General features: G+C 43.7%; 1 protein-coding gene and 1 long non-coding RNA gene across 2 annotated transcripts in view; one reads left to right on the top strand and one right to left on the bottom strand.

Annotated features, from left to right (window-relative positions):
- Positions 1-10,195: 10,195 nt before the first annotated feature.
- Positions 10,196-19,359, bottom strand: LOC310763050. Its single transcript, XR_014548431.1, has 3 exons — positions 19,247-19,359; positions 16,519-16,702; positions 10,196-10,410 (listed from the first exon to the last, which is right to left on the bottom strand). It is a non-coding gene; the product is annotated as an uncharacterized lncRNA (long non-coding RNA).
- LOC310762981 (uncharacterized protein) overlaps positions 16,702-20,275 on the top strand; it is a 104,558-nt gene continuing 100,984 nt past the window's right edge. Inside the window, exon 1 of the mRNA XM_083614899.1 lies at positions 16,702-17,201. Coding sequence (XP_083471025.1) covers positions 17,116-17,201 — 86 coding nt within the window. The 5' untranslated portion in view covers positions 16,702-17,115. The remainder of the gene's footprint in view (positions 17,202-20,275) is intronic.

The following is a 20,275-nucleotide window of genomic DNA, read 5'->3' as shown; positions in this document are numbered from 1 at the left end:
TCTGCCACATTGGTGGCCAATGCCATTGTGGTTGTATTATTATTATTATTATTATTATTATTATTATTATTATTATTGAAGCTGTGTCTGGTTAGTTGTTTGCAACAAGAATTGGAACGGACCCCTTATTGTAGGGACTGTGTGGGGAATCTTTTTTCCTCTGAAGAGAAATGTCAATTGGGCAAAGCCTGAGCCAGGACCAACCCAAGACATTTTGGCCTGTGAGGTGAATCACAGAATGGTACTCCCAATCCTACCAGAGAAAGGGTGGGAGACCAGCAGCAGCACCTATTTCCAAAGAGGCTACTGTATAAGTGGCATGGGGAGTGCTGATGATGAGGAAATGACAGATCTAGTCTCCAAGGAGCATGCCACAGGGGTGTGTCGCCATGGCAGTGGCAGTAGTAGTAGCAGCAGGCAATGCATTCCTTGGAGACTGGATCTGCTGTCCCTGTGGATCCTGTTGCCTGGGGAGGTCACCTCGCCTCCCCCCATGTGTAGCCAGAGCCCCAAATGGCTGGTGTAGCTTATATCATTGTATGATTGTATATGGTGCTCCTCATGTATGTAACATTTTTCTTCCCTACACCCACATACATATAGTTCACATCAAAATGCCAAACTGTTTTCTAAAACACCATTTAGCCTGATTTCACCTTTTAAGGAAAATATTGGTCATTAAAAATAAAAATAGAAAATCAGCAACTGTTTCCAGCTACCCATTTCTGGTTGCTGAATGACCCTTTTTTTAATATTAAGCTCACTGTGACTCCTTGAATTTGTGAAAGCAAAATGAATATAACTCCAAAGTCACCAGTATGCCCCTATAGATGGTCTAGCTCTTTTGGGTGAATGTTTTTCATTCCCCATTTCATTTCAGTGCTTCAACTGTCATTCCTTTTCTCTTTTGGGTAAAAATACAAAGTAAAGTATCAGACTGAGTACATGAGAGACTCCAAGGTAACATTCGCAGAGGGCTTTCTGAAGCACTAGAGGTGTTATCTAGGTAGCCTAGTTTAACCCCACACACATCCAAGTGTTGTTGTTTTATGATTTATATATATTTTAGGGATATATTTCACCCTCTGGTAAAGCTCCCCAGGATGGCTTTTAACCACAATAGCTAACTGGGAACTGGGGCTGGGGCTGGGGCTCATTGACCTGCTGTGGGTTGTGATATGTATAATCTCCTCTATTTGCCACAAGGTGGTGTTGCAAATAAGCATTCAGCAATGATCAGGGGACAAAAGGGGACAATGGGTGCTCCAGAGAAGAATTTCATTCAAACCTCAGTCCTTCAAGCCACCTTCCCTTCAAACCTTGTTGGTTGTGTGGTCCCAAGAAGTTGCTGGGACAAAATTCACTTATGTGCAAGAGTCAAATAATCCAACCCTTTCAAACAAAAGAAAACAGACTTCTCCAAATATATCAGAGCCATCCATTGTGTTGTCAGTAATAAAGCTTAACTTTTGGGAGATGAGTGAGGGTACCACGTTTTATTTATTAGCCAGGACCTGTCATGCATTGCAGCTTTTCGAAATAACTTACTACGAATGCCCTTTTCCTACCTCATTCCTCATAAACTCTTCCCGGTGCTTTCTGATACATTAGATGCCAGGCACATAAAGTGCATTAATGTCCTTGCCAGTTTCTCAAAGGTACACAAATCATGGGGATGCGCCAATGCTTTAAAAAATGTTGGGAGTCTTTTGATATTCTGCTTATGTTAGCATATGTGGGGAGATCTCAAACCACATCCTTTTTGGATGTGTTGAACTTGAACTGGTTCCTTTTTCAAATGAAGTTTCTAAGCTCTGGTCTGTCGTGGACATTCACTGGAAAGCTCATGTTGTCAATAACACTGACCCTCCACCTGATCTAGGCTTATATTTTAAGTTTGTCTTTGATTGTGTCTTACCAATGAGGAGCTGTAATCCCCTCAATGTTCTTCATTACCATGTGCTTCCAATTTGACAAAAGGCAATATTTGGAGAAGCAATTTTCATTTGGGGTGGGATTTGATTGCTTAATAGGTTAGGCTCATGTCAGAAATGCCATTTCCTTCCCCCATCTTCCCTTGCCCTCAACTTTGCAGCTTTCTGTTACTTCTGGCTCAGTCCCTTTCATGCATATGTTGACCCAATGCTATCCCTACACGTGAAGAAGCAAGGCCAGTCAAATGAGCTATTACCAGAGGAATATCCTCCTTCAATGCAACTGACCCTTGTGAAAAGGGGGGGGGGTGTCACTTGGAATCACACAGAAAAACTACCATTATTTAGCCGCATACAATTTTTTAAAAATAGCTGTGAGGCATTGCATGGAATGGGAGTGGGAAAAAAGAAAGACATTGATCTCTGTGTTTGATTTGATTTCTATATTTACCAAGACATGAAAAAGCCTTGCAACAGCCTTTGTGCTAGCATATATCCCTTCCTATTATCAGCCTCTAAGACAGCCTTCATCAACCTTGATGGGGTTGATGGGAGTTGTAGTCCTAACCACCTGATAGATCTGCTGCCAATCACAGGGGATTGAGGAGAGGAGATTGGGTTGAGACTGCAGACCCTCCAAATCTCCCTATTTTCTAGGGAGAGTTCTCCTCACAGAGCTACGGTGCCCAGGGTGGTATAAATGTGCTTTAAATGTATGGTGTGGATCCAGCCTTTGTGAAAGTGGACTTCAGGTAGTCAGTAGGTCAGGGTGACAGTGAGGTGACAGCGACAGCACAGGGACACTGGCAGAAACACTGGATTGGCTCCACTAATGCATCTATACAGCCCTGACCTCACTGCTGCCTTGCCGTGCTCAGATAAACTACAGTTTTGTTGGTGCCAGGAGAATGGTTCAATGGCTCCACCCCACCAAAGAGTTGGCTACCACCAGAACTATATAGGAGAGCCAGGGAAGTCACCGATATTTCTGAAGAATCATTTTTTCAGTTGCCATCAATTGCAGGGGAGACTTAGATGTTGCTTCTTGGGCCAGAATGCCTGAGGAATTTTACAGGGATTTTGATAAAAACCTTTGAAATTTCCATGGGGATTCTGGTCAACCCACACTGTTATTGCTGAATTTTGCCTAAAGTGCAGTTCTGGGGTGAATTTGGCGGTTTTGTCTTGGGTAAAACATCTGAAGAATACCAAGGAAGCGGGGGGGGGGGGAGTTTTGATACCACTATCATGATTTCTCAGCAGTATTTTATACATCCCTCATTTTTATTCTATTTTGTCTGTCAAAATTACAAGAAAGTGATTGCCAAAGCTGTTATAGCAGCCATATTTTCCCTATCAGTCTGCTCTTTTGGTAAACACACACATTTATCTATCTGTTCTTTCCCTTTTTAATGAAAAAAGAGGGGAATTAGGAACTGCATTATTAATGAGTAATTAAAGACAGATTAAAGATCTATTAACCCACAGTTTGGTTACGGAGATTTTTTTTTTTTAAGCTGGAAGATGAAATAAGAACTGTCTCTCTTTTGGAAAGGGTCTGATGAATGCAAGTTCATGTGAGGTTGTCAAGCAGAGCTGGGCTTAATAGATTTATCCATCTCTTCTTGGCAGACTATAATAGGGTGTGGAGTCAGTCTGCAGATCAGCGGATAGCTACAGAAAGCTCATCACACAAAAGCTGTTGTTAGGGTAGAAACAGTTTTGGAATACCCAGATATGATTAAAAATTAATCTGGACAGCTGCATTTAGGGGTGCTGTGTGAAATAGTTAATCTGTCTGTCCGTAAGGAGGGATAGTGACAAATGGAGTATGCACTAAGCGATATAGCTAAGCTGTTTCTTGAGAAATATACCCCCTCCCACTGTCCATTGCACACTTATGGTCAGATATCTTGTTCTGTGACCGAGATCCTTTGTGTCTATCCATTTCTGCAGTTGCTCACCACATACTCCTTTACTCTTCAATGAGAGGTTTATTACAAAATATTATTTGCTCGTTGGCTGATCACAAGCAACCAGTTGCTCTAATTTCTTTATTTAGTATTAACATGTGCCAGTCATGCCATTCTCCTCTTGTCAGGGACTGGCACATACAGACAACAACTGGGACATCCCCGAAGACATGCAAGGCACTGAGTAGCATGGATTCCTTCAGTGACTTGGAAGGACTTTAAAATCCAGAAAGGATGGACTGAAATGCCATGGATGACGGAGTTTGGCTCTTGTCCATTAGCTTGGGAAGTGGCAAGAAATACCATTCTCTGGAAGCGTGCCCTTGTGGGGAGGGGGAATCTGAATTTGCAGCGTTAAGCCTTGGTCCAGAAGTCACCTTGAGACCTGCTTACTTACATCAAAGTTCAAATGTTGAGAGACGTGCCTCAGCAGGAAGCTGGTGCTCCTCATAGCTCTTTCACACTCATACATATTTTGGGAGTCAATGCAGAAAGGCAAGATTGGAATGCCACAGATGACGGAGTTTGGCTCTTGTCCATCAGCTTGGGAAACAGCATCAGAGACCATTCTCTTGAAGCGTGGCCCTGTGAAGGAAGAAGGACTTGGTATCCTCCTGGCAGATGTGGAGGAATGGATGCCCCAGCCCTGACATTGCTCCCAAAGAAAGCTTGGCCCACCCACTTCAGGACAAGAGCATCTCCTTTCTGCTCTCATGCATAGGACTTGCAGGGGAGACGTGTGGAGGAAATCCCAAGATTGCATAAAATAGTCTATGTCCCACAGAAGCACGGCAGGCATTGTAGGCAAACTCAGCCAGCGGTAGCAAATCCACACAATCGTCCTGGGGATAACTAAGGAAGCAGCAGAGATACACTTCCAGGACTGCTCTGTCTGCCTGTCTCCTCTCTCCAGGGCCTTTTCCCCTTTGGCAGCAGCCACAGCGGTGCATACAGCAGTTCCTCTGAGACAAGAGGCCTTTATCTGGGCTCCAGTCCCACCCAGGATGCACCAGCTCCCAGGCTGAATCTTTCCCTCACACAACTTCCAATATGTCCTTTTTATACATGGCGGCCTCCCCTTCTTCATGGCACCACAGCAGCCTCTGTGCCCTGCCTGTCTTAGGACTGGCGGTTTCAGAAACTGACTCCTGGAGAAGCACGCAAGCTGCTTGTAAGGCAAAGGCAGCTGCTGCCTCTGGTACTCAGCGGTGAAGCAGAAGCAGCCCTCGCAGGTCACGAAGACGTGGGAAACCACAGACACTGAGGCGGTGGTGGTGGAACCCAGAGCCACGGCTTCAGTCAGAAGATGCATTCGAGTTTGGGAAAGGGATTGCCGCGCCAACCAACCAATTATCCCACTCTTTTTCCTCCTCAATGAGAGGTTGTGACCACATTTTTCTGCTCCAGCATATGTGTGTGTGTGTGTGAGAGAGAGAAACAGGGTTGTGCCCCAGTGCCAACTGGTGATGATGATTAGCCTGCTGGAAGGAGAGGGAGTGTGTGTCAGGTACTGGGCAGAGGAGGAATGTTGGAGACCGCCTCCCCAGCCTGACCCTTCCAGAGAAGAAGAAGACAGTTCAGAATTACAACAGGGGTTTGAGGGAGGTCACAGCTCAGAGGCAGATGAGGGGGGAAGCTGGGAAATAATGGGAGAGGAGGAGGCAGAACCGGAGCGGCAGCTGGCTTACACAGTGTATTAGAAAGCATCCCAGACCTTCCATCTCCCAGAACCTGGCGAGCCTTAAAAATAGGAGAGCAAAGAGCTCAAAGACAGAGGGCACATAGCAGCACCCATAGAAGTGAAAAATGAGGAAGTGGGAGAGATGGGGAGAGGAGATTCACTTGCCATTATCCAAGAGGCTGGGTTCTATAGCCTGTCTTTGTAAATATTGAAATTAAAAAAAGGATGGCAAGAAACCTTGTCTTTATACTTCCTGGGCAACCAGCTGGGAGCCACTGACAGTTGTGTCAGTTGTGACCTCATTCTGATGCTGTCCACTTGAAGAATAGGCAAGGCCATTGTGACCTCATGTGGATGCTGCCTGCCTAAAGGAGGGAGACTGGCCATTGTGACCTCAGTTGCTGCTGCTAACTGAAGGAGAGACTTCCATTATGACCTCATGTTGCTGATGCCCAACTGAAGGACAAAGACTGGCCATTGTGAACTCATGTTGATACTGCTCAGCTGACTTTTGTGGACTTCATGGTCATGAAGCCCAGCTAAAGGTGAGAGAAACTGGCCAGTGAGCCTTTCAGTAGCTACCGCCCATCCAAAAGCAAGAAAGATAACATTCCTTGTGTCCACATTGTGTCAGCCAAGGCTCACTGACTGTATATACTGGTGACTCATTGTTAATATTTGCAGGATTCCCAAAGCTAATTTCTCATGGAATCAGCTGCATGAGTGAAGTTAGGGTTATGGGAAAGGAAGGTCTTCCAAGTGGTATGAGCTGATCGTGTCTCGAGAAATGGCACCTCTCCTTTTACAAATTATGCTGTACCAGTCAGATGAGATGTTATTTGGAAGATGGGCCAATAGTCTTGACTCATATTCCTATGTTCCTTACAAAGAATGATGGTGAGTTTTTAGTCCATCTACTGTAAGTAAGGATTGTCAGCACTGACTCTTCAGACTTTCAGATAGAGGATCTTTCCAAGCCTTACCTGGAGGTGCCAGGGATTGATCCCGAGACCTTCTGCATGCAAAGCAGCTGTTCTGCCACTGAGCTATGGCCCTTCCCCATCTCTAAATACTGTTGACAACAACAGTGTTGGTTTCCTATTCTCCCCATGGTGGTAATAATCATGTGAGAGTTAAATGAAATGTACTTTCCCTGCCAGCTATTTTCAACAAGTGAAACTGAATTATTCTAGGTTTCTTCACATAAGAGCAAAATAGACTAATTTGAAATCCAATGTCCAAGGTGCTGTCTGTCAGATGAAAAATGAAACCAATGTGACTTTTTCTAGTGAATTTCAAGGCAGAAGGTTAGGGTGCTCCAGCTTTTTAAAATGACTGAATCAAACACTACAAAATGGTAGGAGGATATCTATACTGAAAAAGGAGAATAGAATTTTCACAATAAAGACTGTTGCATGTTGCTAATTTGAATGGGTTGGGTATAGAGAAGGAGCTTTCCTTTTCAAGATATGAGTATCACAAGGAAAAGGTCTTACTGTAATAACTCATAATCAATACTGTTCAGTGGAGATAAGCCATGGATTCAGCTGTCTACCATTGAGAGCTTGTTCAAACATATTGGTAGGGAGATCTCACAGGGAGAGAAGGAGGGTAAGAGGGGAAAGGGTTAGGGGAAGATGCAAAGGATAGAAGGTGCAGGGGCCAAGGGAGTGACCCAGGAAAGGGAACGTACAATTTATCGGGTTTGATGCTGTGTGTGTGTGTGTGTGTAAAATTTTCATTACAATACTTCAACAATCATTCTAACATTTTGAACCTTGACTTCCTTCCCCTTCTTTCTTTGGTTCCTTATATTTACTTTCACATTCTCTGCATACTCCAAATTATCTTAACTTATTCTTTTAATCATCTGTTCTCATATTTATTTTTGAAACGGCAGGTTTTAACAATAATCCTGCCAATGTCTTGATCTGTTTACAGCTTATTTGTAAATATTCAATAAACCATTTCCATTCCTTTATATAAAAAAAATTGTGTCTTGATTTCTTATTCTTCCGCTAAGCTTCACCATTTCTGCATAGTCCATTAGTTTCAGTATCCATTCTTCTTTTGTCGGGACAGCTTCTTCTTTCCATTTTTGGGCAAATAATGTTCTAGCAGCTGTAGTTGCATACAGACACACGCCCTCCTTAACTAGGATGGGCCAGGACAAAAAGAGACTATGTAGAGCCACATTCCACCTAATTCCATTCTATGTTTGTTTTGCAATTAAAGCAAGTTCAGATAGTTGCTTCTATGGTACTTTGCTTGAGATCCTCATAGGAAAAGTTATTGCTGATACATGTTTCCCCGCTCTTCTAAGTTACCACTGATGCTAATTAATAGTGGAGTTTGTTCATGAGCAACCCCCTCCCCCATTTCAATCTCACTATGACTCAAAAGTGCAATTAGAAATTGCTTTTGTAAATTCCCAACTTCCCCTTTCAGTGAATCTAATGAAGTGGTGATTAATATTCCACAGGGCTAGGCAGAAAAAAAGCTTCAAGGTAATTTAAAAGAGTTGTAAGGGAAGAGGACGGTGTCAGTCAATTACCGACATTGCCACAATAGACTTTAACTGTGCATAGCATAGTTGAGAAGCAAGTTGATCATTGGTCCATTCCCAAGTACTTTGGGCTATTGTTGTCTTTACATGCATGGCTTTGATGAATAAACTCAGTGAGGGTGGGCATAGTTTGGGGGAAATGGCCTGGCAGGATAAGATGGGCCCATGGACCAGAGAGCTGCATCTTGTAGTGTAGACTATACTGAGCTAGACAGACCAATGGCTTAATTCAGTATAAGGCAGCTTCCTATATTCTTGTATTTTTGTTCTTAAAAGAAAGGATGAGGGGTCATGCCATCTTGCGTTTAAAGTAAAACAAAAATTCTTCAAATCTGATTACTCCTGATGATTAATCCAATATTTGTTGTATGAAAAATAGTGGGATGAATGCTCTGGGCCAGCACTACTATGAGTTCAGATGATGTAACCTTAGCTGGATATTAAACCATGTATGGAAATTGAATGTTACGTAGCAAAGCACAAATCAGTCTTCTTTCCATTCCATATCACTTTTGCATGCATTCACTTATAAGCTGATTCAGTTTCCACAATAATATGCTTTTTTAGAGAGAGAGAGAGAGAGAGAGAGAGAGAGAGAGAGAGAGAGAGAGATCTGCATGGAAATTTGCACTCAAATGTCTATTTGTGGTTTCTCTCAAAATTGCATTTCTAAACAGATTTCTCTCTCTGAAAATATGTACTTGTAACTTACATTCTGATACATATTTGATCTGAAAACTGGAAGTGCAAAAGCCAGGGATAGTGTGGATCAGGTCAGTTTGTATTGGAATTCACAAAGCTTAAAATTCCACAAGCATCCCTACTGCCATGTCCATGGCTCACCTTTCTGGTCCAGCTGTCAGAGCTATGGTTCATGATGTAGCCCTCTTCAAAGACGCAATAATTGTGCCCATCTGTTATTCAGGAGAGGCAGGCAGGCTGGATTGACTCTGTGTTTTTCTTTTGTTTAATTAGTGTATTTAATTTGGGGGGTTGTCAAATAATTAAATCATGTTGGTTGATCAATCACCTGACTCTAACTCAGTAATTTATTAATTAATCAATTAAACTCACATGTTAAAAACTTGCATATTTATAAAGCCACAGTTTGGTGCAACTTTCAGATTCTGGATACAGTATATATGGAGCAATCCCAGGCCTTCAGAACTGCTAGCTGGAGGGAGATAGGATTGAATAGGTTGCCTCTCCACCAACCAAAAAGTGCCCTGCTGGTGGGAAGGCCCTGCCCACCACAGAAGGTCCCACAATGCTTACAGAAAACTCCACCAATAGTGATGGTGATGTTTCTGTCGGTGGTAGCTCTCATTTGGCCATGAAATGATGAAATCCACTCCCTCAAGAAGTAGTGATGTCCACCAACTTAGATGTCCTTAAAAGAGGACTAGACAAAATCATGGAGGGCAAGGCCATCAACGCCTCCTGGCCATGATGCCTATGTTCCCCGTCTAGTATAAGAGGTATTATATAACCATTAGGGCTAGGAACTATGAGGTCTATGCTGCTGCAATTCACCACAATTCCCCACCACAAAAGCATGTTGCAAAGGGTAGATGGTTGTGTCGAAACATATGCTGGATTGGATATTGGCCAGAGCTGCAGCCAACCCATACGGTGGCCCCATATATTGAGAAAAGTACACACACCCCTCAGACTTTATATGTTTCCTGTGGGAACATTTAGAGCACCACTGCTGTAGCTGCAGAAAATGTGGTCATCATGGCAAGATGGGATATATCAAGCGGCTTGTTGCATGGACCACCCACCCCACTGAGGGCAGTCCACAAGGAGGCTATGGGGTGATTCATATATTACTGGAATGACATGGGGGCTACATTTGCATATCTGAATCCCATGCCACTCACTTTAGTAACATCTGTCAAGAAGAACAGTGTGGTTCAAATGAACTTCTCTGGGTAATACATTTCTGAGCCCTGATTCAAATCGAGCCCTTTAGCTGTGTAAAGTCATCCATTAGGGTGGAAATATTGGGCCTCTGGAGTTCATACACACACACACACGATTTAGAGTTAATGGGAATTTTTTTCATTGGAGGTTTTGTTGCATATCAATTTCACTTTATGCTTTAAAGCATGTACATAGAAACTAGCAAGGTTGATGTTCGCCTTCTAGCTCTCATCTCTGGCATTTGATTTGACTTTTCTGAAGTACAGCCATTGCCCAAGGTGTCACCGCCTCCTTGCTGCAGCAGTATTTCCCCACAGCTGGTCCAACAGGCTGGAATCAAGCAAACGAATGTGGCATCACTATTGAACCATTAGCAGAGGAAGCTGTGTTTTCTTGGCACAATTGTACGAGGGGTGAAAATGGGTGAGTAGTTCCCTTAAATGATGTGGCACTGTGAAGCTGTTTTATTATAGGGAGAACAGTCTCTAATATTTTCCCTGCGGCAGGTGTCTGCAGTGATTTAGAAAGCTGTTGGACCCCAAGAAGTGTTGCCAAGTTTAATTTTTAGAGTGCTGTGCTTGTTAACTAGGTAAAAAGTGTGCCGCTGTGGCAGTGCTGAGGGAGTGGGGCAAAGAAACTTAAGTGTCACCTGGGAACATAAAAATGTTCATTGATGCAGTGGAAGGGTGGGGAGAAACAAAGGCAGAAAATGCTAACGATATTGTAGAATAAATAGATTAGAGTCAACAGTGAAAATGGAAGGGACAAGCTCATGAAAAATTCATGGGGCGGTTGCCAAGGGATTGATGGGTTATTTATGATGAAAACCTTTGTTATTTTAACATGAATTGCAGGTCATTACTACTGCTAAAAGCAACTAATGTGTGTGCTCTCCTTAAAACATTGTGGGGAGGGAGTTGGCGAGGAAACCTGTTCCTTAAAAACTAAACAAAAAATTCTTATACTCTTAACACACACCTTTGCATTTAATCACATTTAAGGGGTTTTTTTTGGATGTTTGCTGCAATAGACTAACACAACATCAGGAAGCAGTGTTATCAGTGTGAAGCCCCACCAAAGGAGGATATGAGAAAACTGTTTAAATGACAATGGATGTGATGTAAGTAAAGGCATAACTACAACACATTTTTTTGTTTTTGTTTTTGTTTTTTGTGTGGACAGAGGCTGTGAGGAGATCTGGGGTAGTTCCAATTGTGAAGTTGTGGCATCATTCTCCACAGTCACAACATGACTCTCTCTCTCCACACACACACACACACACACACACACAGAGAGAGAGAGAGCGCTTTCTACTCAGTCAGCTCATTGGTTTCCTCCTAACCTGGTGGGCAGGCTGCAACCAGATTCTGATTTTGAGAGGGCTGCCCAGTTACACTCAAAGTATCCTCAGCCTGTTGGCCTGTGTATTCCTCTAGTATTCCTCTTTCTGAATCTATGCTCCAGCTCCTCTGGACCCCTGACTTGGCATTTTTATTGATCCTCTTAAGGATTAAAGGTAAAGGTACCCCTGCCCATACGGGCCAGTCTTGCCAGACTCTAGGGTTGTGCGCTCATCTCACTCTATAGGCCGGGAGCCAGCGCTGTCCACAGACACTTCCGGGTCACGTGGCCAGCGTGACAAGCTGCATCTGGCGAGCCAGCGCAGCACACGGAACGCCGTTTACCTTCCCGCTGGTAAGCGGTCCCTATTTATCTACTTGCACCCGAAGGTGCTTTCGAACTGCTAGGTTGGCAGGTGCTGGGACCGAGCGACGGGAGCGCACCCCGCCGCGGGGATTCGAACCGCTGACCTTTCGATCGGCAAGTCCTAGGCGCTGAGGCTTTTACCCACAGCGCCACCCGCGTCCCTTCTTAAGGATTAGGCAGCAGCAAAGAATAGCTAGTACAGTATTAAAACAGCGGACTGAAGAAATATAATGTGTGGCATTATTTGGTCTGCTTACTCAGAAATTGCTGTGTTGGCCCCAGTGACTTGTTTTCCAACTGTATATTTAAATGGTTGTTTTTTTAAAGTTACAAGATTATCTTGATACATGGCTGCCGGAAGTTTTCATTCTTTTCTTACTGATGCAAAAAGTTTCTGAATTGCCGATGATCGGCCAAGTGAAAGGTGGCAGCCCTATGGCTAGGGATGCTTATTTATTTTAAATAATTACATCTCTCAATCAAATGATCTCTAAGGTAGCTTGCAACTTATTATTAAAATACAAGAATAAAATGCAATTAAACACCGTAGTGGGGCAGCTAAGGGATACTGTGGGGGGTGTGTGTGTGTGTGTGTGTGTGTGTGTGAGAGAGAGAGAGAGAGAGAGAGAGAGGTGTTAATCTAAGCTTACCAGATTTTTTTCAATGAATCCGGGGACACTTTTCAACTTCAATGGATTTTGTATGGGGGCTGATTTGTAAATCCGGGGACTGTCCCCGGGAAACGGGGACGTCTGGTAACCTTATGTTAATCTTCCCTCTTGCCACTGCTCCTGCTGCTGCCTTTGTAGGACACCTGTGGGTATCAGTTGAGGGCGCTGTAGACTTGCCTCCTTTCTGAAGCCATCCATGCCTTTATTTGAGTGAACTTCGTGGAGAAAGTTTCACAGCAAAGTTGAAAGAGCTGTTCTTTGATGTATTCATCACTAAATTGCAAAGCTCAAAATCTTTGCAAAAACTACCATTGTTTGGAGGCTTGGAGCCACTGCTCCCTGGTTACAGTTTTGAAATATACAGTACAGTTTCTGTATTTCCTATTGAGCAAAATTGATTCCCCCCCCCCCATTTCATGCCTTGCAACAGTCAGCCCCGAGTGGTTTCTCTGCCTTTCCCTCTGTCTGACAGATAAAACATTTACCTGAATGAGATTTTATGGTATTCAAACATATATTTTGTGCTAAATAGTCATTGGATGTTAATTGCAAGGAAAAAAAATAGCCTTCCTGGGTAGATTTCACATCTGTTTGCCAGATGCAAAATTTAATAATACAAGCCAACCAACACATGCTAAGGTGTCTTCTTTTTTAAAACACATTGTTATTTGGCAGGTAGGTTGTTTTCAGGTGGGTAAATGATAGAGCAAGAAGCCAAGGGAAGAAAAAGGAAGTGCTAATGATCAAGGGTGTGTGAGGAATGGCTCAGAAGACAGGGATTGAAAAAGTAAAATAAAACCCACTTCAAATGAATATAGGTAAAGGGACCCCTGACCATTAGGTCCAGTCGTGGCCGACTCTGGGGTTGCGCTGCTCATTTCGCTTTATTGGCCGAGGGAGCCGGCGTACAGCTTCCAGGTCATGTGGCCAGCATGACTAAGCCGCTTCTCGCGAACCAGAGCAGCGCATGGAAACGCCATTTGCCTTCCCACTGGAGCGGTACCTATTTATCTACTTGCACTTTAAGGTGCTTTCGAACTGCTAGGTTGGCAGGAGCAGGGACCGAGCAACAGGAGCTCACCCCGTTGCGGGGATTTGAACCGCCAACCTTCTGATCAGCAAGCCCTTGGCTCTGTGGTTTAACCCACAGCGCCACCCGTGTCCCATTCAAATGAATATAAGCACCCCCAATCCAGCCCAGAAGATCCATCCACAGAGTTTTCACTCACTGAAAGTTACATTTGAATAACTCTTGGAGTGCACATCTCCACTAGATAGTTTACAGATTGTACTCTCATTGAATTTAACATGTGAATGCCCCTACTACGTATGAAAATGAGATGATGGTGAACATGTCTCAGGCTCAAGAGGAACTTGGGAACAGGTCCAGAAGAGTTGACAGAATCCTGTGAACATGAACTTTTTCCTGGTTTTTCTGTGTACATTAACAGTCAAGGGAGAGCAGCAGTAGTAGGGATAGGTGGAGAAATTCAGTTCAGTTTTCATTTAAAAGTGAATCTGTTTAATTCAAACTTTACAAGACAATAGACAAACTGAAACTCACAATTCACACATCTCCAAATTTGCAGTGCACTTCTGCAGCCACATCCTGTGTTCAGAAATGCTTATATTAGGGGAAAGAGTGCATTGAAATGCACATCTTAGTGAAAATAACATGCAAAAATGCATTCTATTAACGAACATTAGTTTGCAAAAACATGCATACTAGGGGAAATAGCATACAAAAATGTGTACATTAGGAGAACTGTGAGCTGCAATGCTGAGGGATTTCATCATTTTCATTTTCAAATTGAGGTGGAGAACAAGAAGACAGGGAAAAATGAGAAGGTAAAGTGGACAGATTTGGGACAGCAGTGACCAGTGCTAGCACTGCCCCTGCCCCAGTTCACCTTCCACAGTTGGAGGGCAATTGCGTGGCCAGGTATCCCCCCCTACTCTTCGATTCACCCCAATACCAAGACAAAGAGACTTGACAACCAATATTTGGGTGAAATCAAGCCACAACTTTATTGACAACAAATGCAATATATAAAGGATGGGAGTGTGGGAGGTCCAACCAAAAAATTAGTTGCAGAGCAAGTCACATGCCTATGCATATTTAATACGTGTAGGCAAAGCATTGATGCCTAATTTGATTGATAGAATACCTGGCCTTTAGTGGGCGGGGCTTTATGCTGTACTCTAGTATTGGCTCCTCCCTTCAGCTTGTCAGTTAAGAGGCTAACTGTCACTTGCCTCGAGATGTTTCGTTTCTCTCTGTCAGTGTGTAACCATGTTACATTTTTCTTCTATTAAAGCTTTGTTTCAAAGATATACGTGAGCTGCTTACTTCACTGGATGAGAAGACAAACTCTGCTAAAGAAGGAGAAGGTGGAATATCTTACACTGGGTGAGTGAGGAGATATTTCCCTGACAGGAGGACTGATTTTTAGTCACCCCCCTCCACAACAATATATACAGTATATGTAATTTACTGGAGAGATGGGCTAAGCACACACACACACACACCCCGGTGGCCCATTCTTGTTTGTGATTCGCTGATTAGCCGATTATCCAGACAGCAAGCTCAGCCCAAAGGCTTCTTTTGCTGCTTGGGAAACAGTCCCTGGGACTTCCCATGTCAGATCACAGTGCATGGGGTAATGCCAGCCCGCAATCACACCCACCAAAGAGGGTGAGTGGACTTGTGTGAAGTGGGGAGTCTTCTATACTTGAGGAGACCTCCCTCACATTTCAGAACCCCACATCACACCATCATTTTCCAACTTGTACAGAGCAACAGGAACAACAGTGTGAAGGGCAAAGCTGATGTAGTTACTGTGCTCCATTACAGAACGGCTGAGGGAAGCATTTTGGGTGATGAAACATGGGATGAGGAAAAGGTATTGTGAAGCAGTTTGCCCTCACACAATTCCATCCACCCCCTGCCTCTTCCAAGGTCCTCTTGATTTCATTTCTCTCAGAGAGGAAATTTGAGCCCAGAACTTTTACAAGATCTGTAGTGCCATAAATTCTCCCCTTGCTGGGGTCGTTGTATAACCAAATGGCATAAATCCCTCACACCTTCCGTATAATTTTGTGGGAATTTCTGAGTCAGTGAGATTTCATGTTTATGTTTTAATTCATTTTATGTTGCCGTTTCCTTTTTACACGCTTGTATGCTGTTATAAAAGTGATTTAAAGAAATTGGCTAAATAAAGTGAAAGATAAAAGGAATCAAGCATTAAAAAACAAACAAACAGGAAGAAGCAAAGGTGAGCGGAAAAGATGCTGGCCCAGTACTGAATGCGATTGAATCATTTCTACAATGGAGGCAATATTCTGAAGGACCGCACAATGTGACATTAGAGAATTACTCTAACAAGAGTATCCCTCCTACTCCAATTGATCTTTCCATCAATTGCTGTTCATTTGCTATGGATGAATTCACTAAGGTGGACAAGCAAAGCTAAGAAAAAGCACCTGGCATAGATCCCCGAATGACTGCTGAAGTGCTTTTTGGCAGAAGGTATGAAACCAATTGGCAAACATAATTTGCTTGGGTGGTTTCTTCATGGAAGGATGGAAAGGGCAGGCACTGAATTAAATTCATCCTTAACAAAATCCACTGGAGGACCTCCGGGTAGATATGGAGGAGTTAGGATCAGTCACATTTAAAGTCAAATATACCTAAATAGCACTTTCTGAAACAATACGTACACAAAGGACAGCTATCCATCAAAATGCACATTTCTTCAAATTTCGCAATACAATTTTCCAGCCAAGCAATATGTAAAAGGAAAAAGGCACATACTAGGCTTAAGGTGCATAAAAATGTATATATTGGTTAAAACAAACAAACATTGACATGCATTATATTAGGGAAAGTCCTTTTGCAAGATGTGCATATTAGGCAAAATCACATACAAACATGAATATGAGGATGATGAATTTTCATGCAGATGTAATTCCTCCCCCCCAAAAAAAACTGATGTGGAAATGTGGAGAACCAAATTTAAGGTTGCAAAAATGAAAAACCAAAACTTAGAGATTTCTTTACCCCTACAGGTAGAAGATTGATCTGAGTGAAAGGGGCCTTCCTCTCATGCCCTCACGATTTCTCTAAGCCAGTCCGTCACCCATCTCTTGCCTTTGTATTTGACTCAATCCTCCACCAATCATCAGATGGGATGCTGTCCACTTGCCAACTTCCATTTCCCCAGCGGAGGCATCATCTCAGCAAACTGTGCAAACCAAAGGAGAGAGATGGATAAGCTCCTTACACCCCTCTCCTGGAACATTGCTTCTTGCGTTTATAACTTATTAAGAAGCGTTGACTTTTTTATTATTAGAAATCCTCTCCAGCAAAAACTGGGGCAGTTTAATATAACCTCTAAGCCTGCCAAAGCCACATGCAATAAGTAAAAAGCAAGTTATCCCCGGATCTCCAGCTTGCTCACTTTACTTGCACTGATTACTTATTAAGTATTCATAGTGAGCTTGGCACTTGAAAGCTGGGGAAAGACAACACAACTCTTGCTTCCCCTAATACAATTTCATCATCCAAAGAGACAAGAAACCCAAACTGTACTGTGCAACTCTGAGGAGGTCTGTAACCGGGCAGATTTTCATAAATATCACTCTTCTCTTGACTGTTATGGCAACCACATGTCTAGGGTTCTACACTGAGAAGGGAGCCTCCATGAGAAGAAGCAGGCTCCCTGCTTCAGATAACCACCCAGGGTAAGGAGAATAGCGGGCAGAGCTAGCACACTCAATTCTATCCATCCCCACCATACACGTGTTGTTTCACTCCATTTCCAGCACATGTAAACAAAGACTATGAAGGCATCAGAGACAGATTCAGGGCATTGTGACAGTTCTGCTCACCTTCCCCAGTGGGCGGTGTTGCGGTGGGGCATCTGGGACTTCCCAGTGGCTCAGATAGAGGGCAGAGGTATGCCAGCCACGTCATAGGAATTCCTGGTTGTGTCACATCCCTGGCTGACTAATTGGTGCAGCCGGGGGTGTAGCCACTTGCCGTTTAAACAGCGGCATGGCTGGGGGGCATCCTCCTTTCTCCTCCTCGCCGGATCTCCCAGCCCACCCTCCCTCTTTTTATGTGTTCCTATGATTTTGGCCTTGCTAAGGACTAATGTCGGCCGCCATATTGTTGGGGCCAGGCAGGAATTTTTCCACTTGGCAAATAGGTACCAGCCATTTGGTTTTCACCTAACTTGTAGCAATTGTCACAACTTTGTAAGGTTAGGCATTGGGTAAGCCTTTGTTTATGGGAGGGGAGGTTGTAGCCTCCGCCTGCCCCTCCTCAATAAGGGTATCCTGTTAATGGGATCTGGAGGTGTGGATCCTGACTGAAGCCTGGGCATGGGCTGGGGCCATGTCATGACCTCATCAGGGACCCTGGGGGTGCCCCGATTTGACTTATTTCATAGGGCTCCCCCTACCCTTAGTGAGACTCCCTGCAGGAGTCAGGATATAGTCTGGTTTCATGCAATGCCTAAGCTAAACCGCTCACATCTGTAACCAATAAAGTTGTGGCCTATTTTATCCCATTGACCTAATATATTTGTGTCCATGTGTTTATTATCTAAGGCAACTGCGGGGCCCAGGCTTCATCACACAAGTTCCACTGCACTCGGCATCAAGCCTAGGGAGTGTCACAGGGCTTCATCACAGCTATGATATAGTGACTTGAGCAGAACAGAAGATGACAAGCTGGGGGCACCAAATTTTGGCCTTGCACAGGGTGCCACTGAGAATTGAAAGACCAAAGTCTGCCCCTAGAGGCATGCGAGAGAGAAGACAAAGAGCAGGCAGATGAAAGCAACCTGAGGGGTCATTGTAGGACTTGCCATTAGAGTGGAGTTGAGAATTAGGACAACTGTGTGGTGAGAGAGGTGTATGAGACTTATGACAGAAAGGGACAAAAGAGTGGGGTTGGGCAATGTGATTGTGGAGAGCATGGGGTTGGGAGTTACAAAGCCTTCACTTAGAGCATGGTGCTGATAACACCAAGGTGGCAGGTTTGATCCCCATATAGGACAGGTGCAGACCCTGAATTGCAGGGGGTTGGGCAAGATGATCCTTAGGGTGCCTTGCAACTCAACAATTCTATGATTATATGTGCTTGGAATTATGCTACATATTTTTGAAGGAGTCAAAATACATACGTCAGCATTTATATCCGCCACACAGGACAGCATGCAGAAAAATACTGGATATTCCAAGCTTCTTTTTCTGTGGCCTGTTGGCCATGTGGAAAATGTTAGGCATGCTTGTACTTAGCCTTTATACAGTCCCTGTGAAAATCACACTTCGCTGTTCGGATTGCAATGCATCTAGATGTTGGTCATTTCTCATCAAGCCCTAGGAACCGTTTGCCAAAGGGTATTGTGGTCAGAGAGTGAAATGTACTGCTTCACACTCCCTTGAGCAGTGGAAGTCCCTGGGCAGCTTTAAATAGTCAGTTTCCTTTTTACCAAGGACTTGTGGGTGTTCTGTAATATTATGCTTGCAGATGGAGAGAAGGCAGTATGCAAAGAAGCACACGTCTTGTGCCCGGGATGCAAAGTAATGTCACTTTCAAAGCAACATTAGCCGTGGAAGCCCTCTAGCTTTCGCCAGCAAGCTCTAAACAAATAAAATAAAATCCCTCTAGAGCTGCTTCTCTCTCTCTGATCTTGTGCACCCCATAACTTTTGTGTACATTAATGTATGACAGCCATTCACTCCCTTAGGATACAGTAAAGGACAGGATTTTGGAATACCATTGTGGTGGAGGCAAGTTCTTCGTCCCTGTGGCGTTTGCCCGTTCTTTCGAAAATGTCTGTACGGGGGGAGAGAAAGGGTTAATAGGTAGACCAATAGAAAAGCCAGAGGTGGAGCCTACCTGTTTATAAAAGGGCTTAGCCCAAGTTTGAGAGAGCCAGTGTGGTGTAGTGGTTAAGAGCGGTAGTCTCGTAATCTGGGGAACCGGGTTCGCATCTCCGCTCCTCCACATGCAGCTGCTGGGTGACCTTGGGCCAGTCACACTTCTTTGAAGTCTCTTAGCCCCACTCACCTCACAGAGTGTTTGTTGTGGGGGAGGAGGGGAAAGGAGAATGTTAGCCGCTTTGAGACTCCTTAAAGGGAGTGAAAGGCAGGATATCAAAATATCAAATCCAAACTCTTCTTCTTCTGAGTTAGCTAGTTAGTGGGTAGTTTGTTGGTTTTAGTTGGTTGGTTGGTTGGTTGGTTGGGAAAGGCAGTTGTGAAAGCAGTTGGCAGACAGTTGGAAATAGAGAGACAGTTAGTGCAGTGGGTTCTTGTGTGAGGGGAAGTAGAAGAGTTAGAGACAGGATAAAATAAGACTAAAAAGGTAAAGAGTAACAACGTTTTGAATGCAGTTAAAGTTTATTTGTATTTGCAATAAACTACACTCTTCTTTGTTAACTTAAGAACCTGACTGAGACTAAGTGATTTACCGGGGAGGACCTGGTTGGTGGCAGCGGATTAGTGGTGTATGGGTCAATAGTCCGTGAGACGACCAGGGGCTCCGTACGAACGCCACAGTCCCCTTCTCTGAAAATGGGCTGACTGTAACTGAGTTGTCACACAATTCATATCAAGGGACAATGCCAGTGAACTGGAAGGTTCTTTCTGAGGTATAAGATCTGAGGAATTATCAGTAGCATTTCATCATCATCATCATCATCATCCTTATTATTATTATTATTATTTTGTTTATGATTTTCAGTTGCATACATTTCAATAGTTTTACAATCATTCTAACATTTCAAAACTCGACTTCCTTCCTC

The sequence above is a fragment of the Podarcis filfolensis genome, assembly GCF_964270895.1.
Source record: "Podarcis filfolensis genome assembly, chromosome: 5".
Classification (NCBI taxonomy): Eukaryota; Metazoa; Chordata; class Lepidosauria; order Squamata; family Lacertidae; genus Podarcis; species Podarcis filfolensis.
Note: the sequence above shows the minus strand (reverse complement) of the source record. Positions and strands in the feature narration are given on the sequence as shown.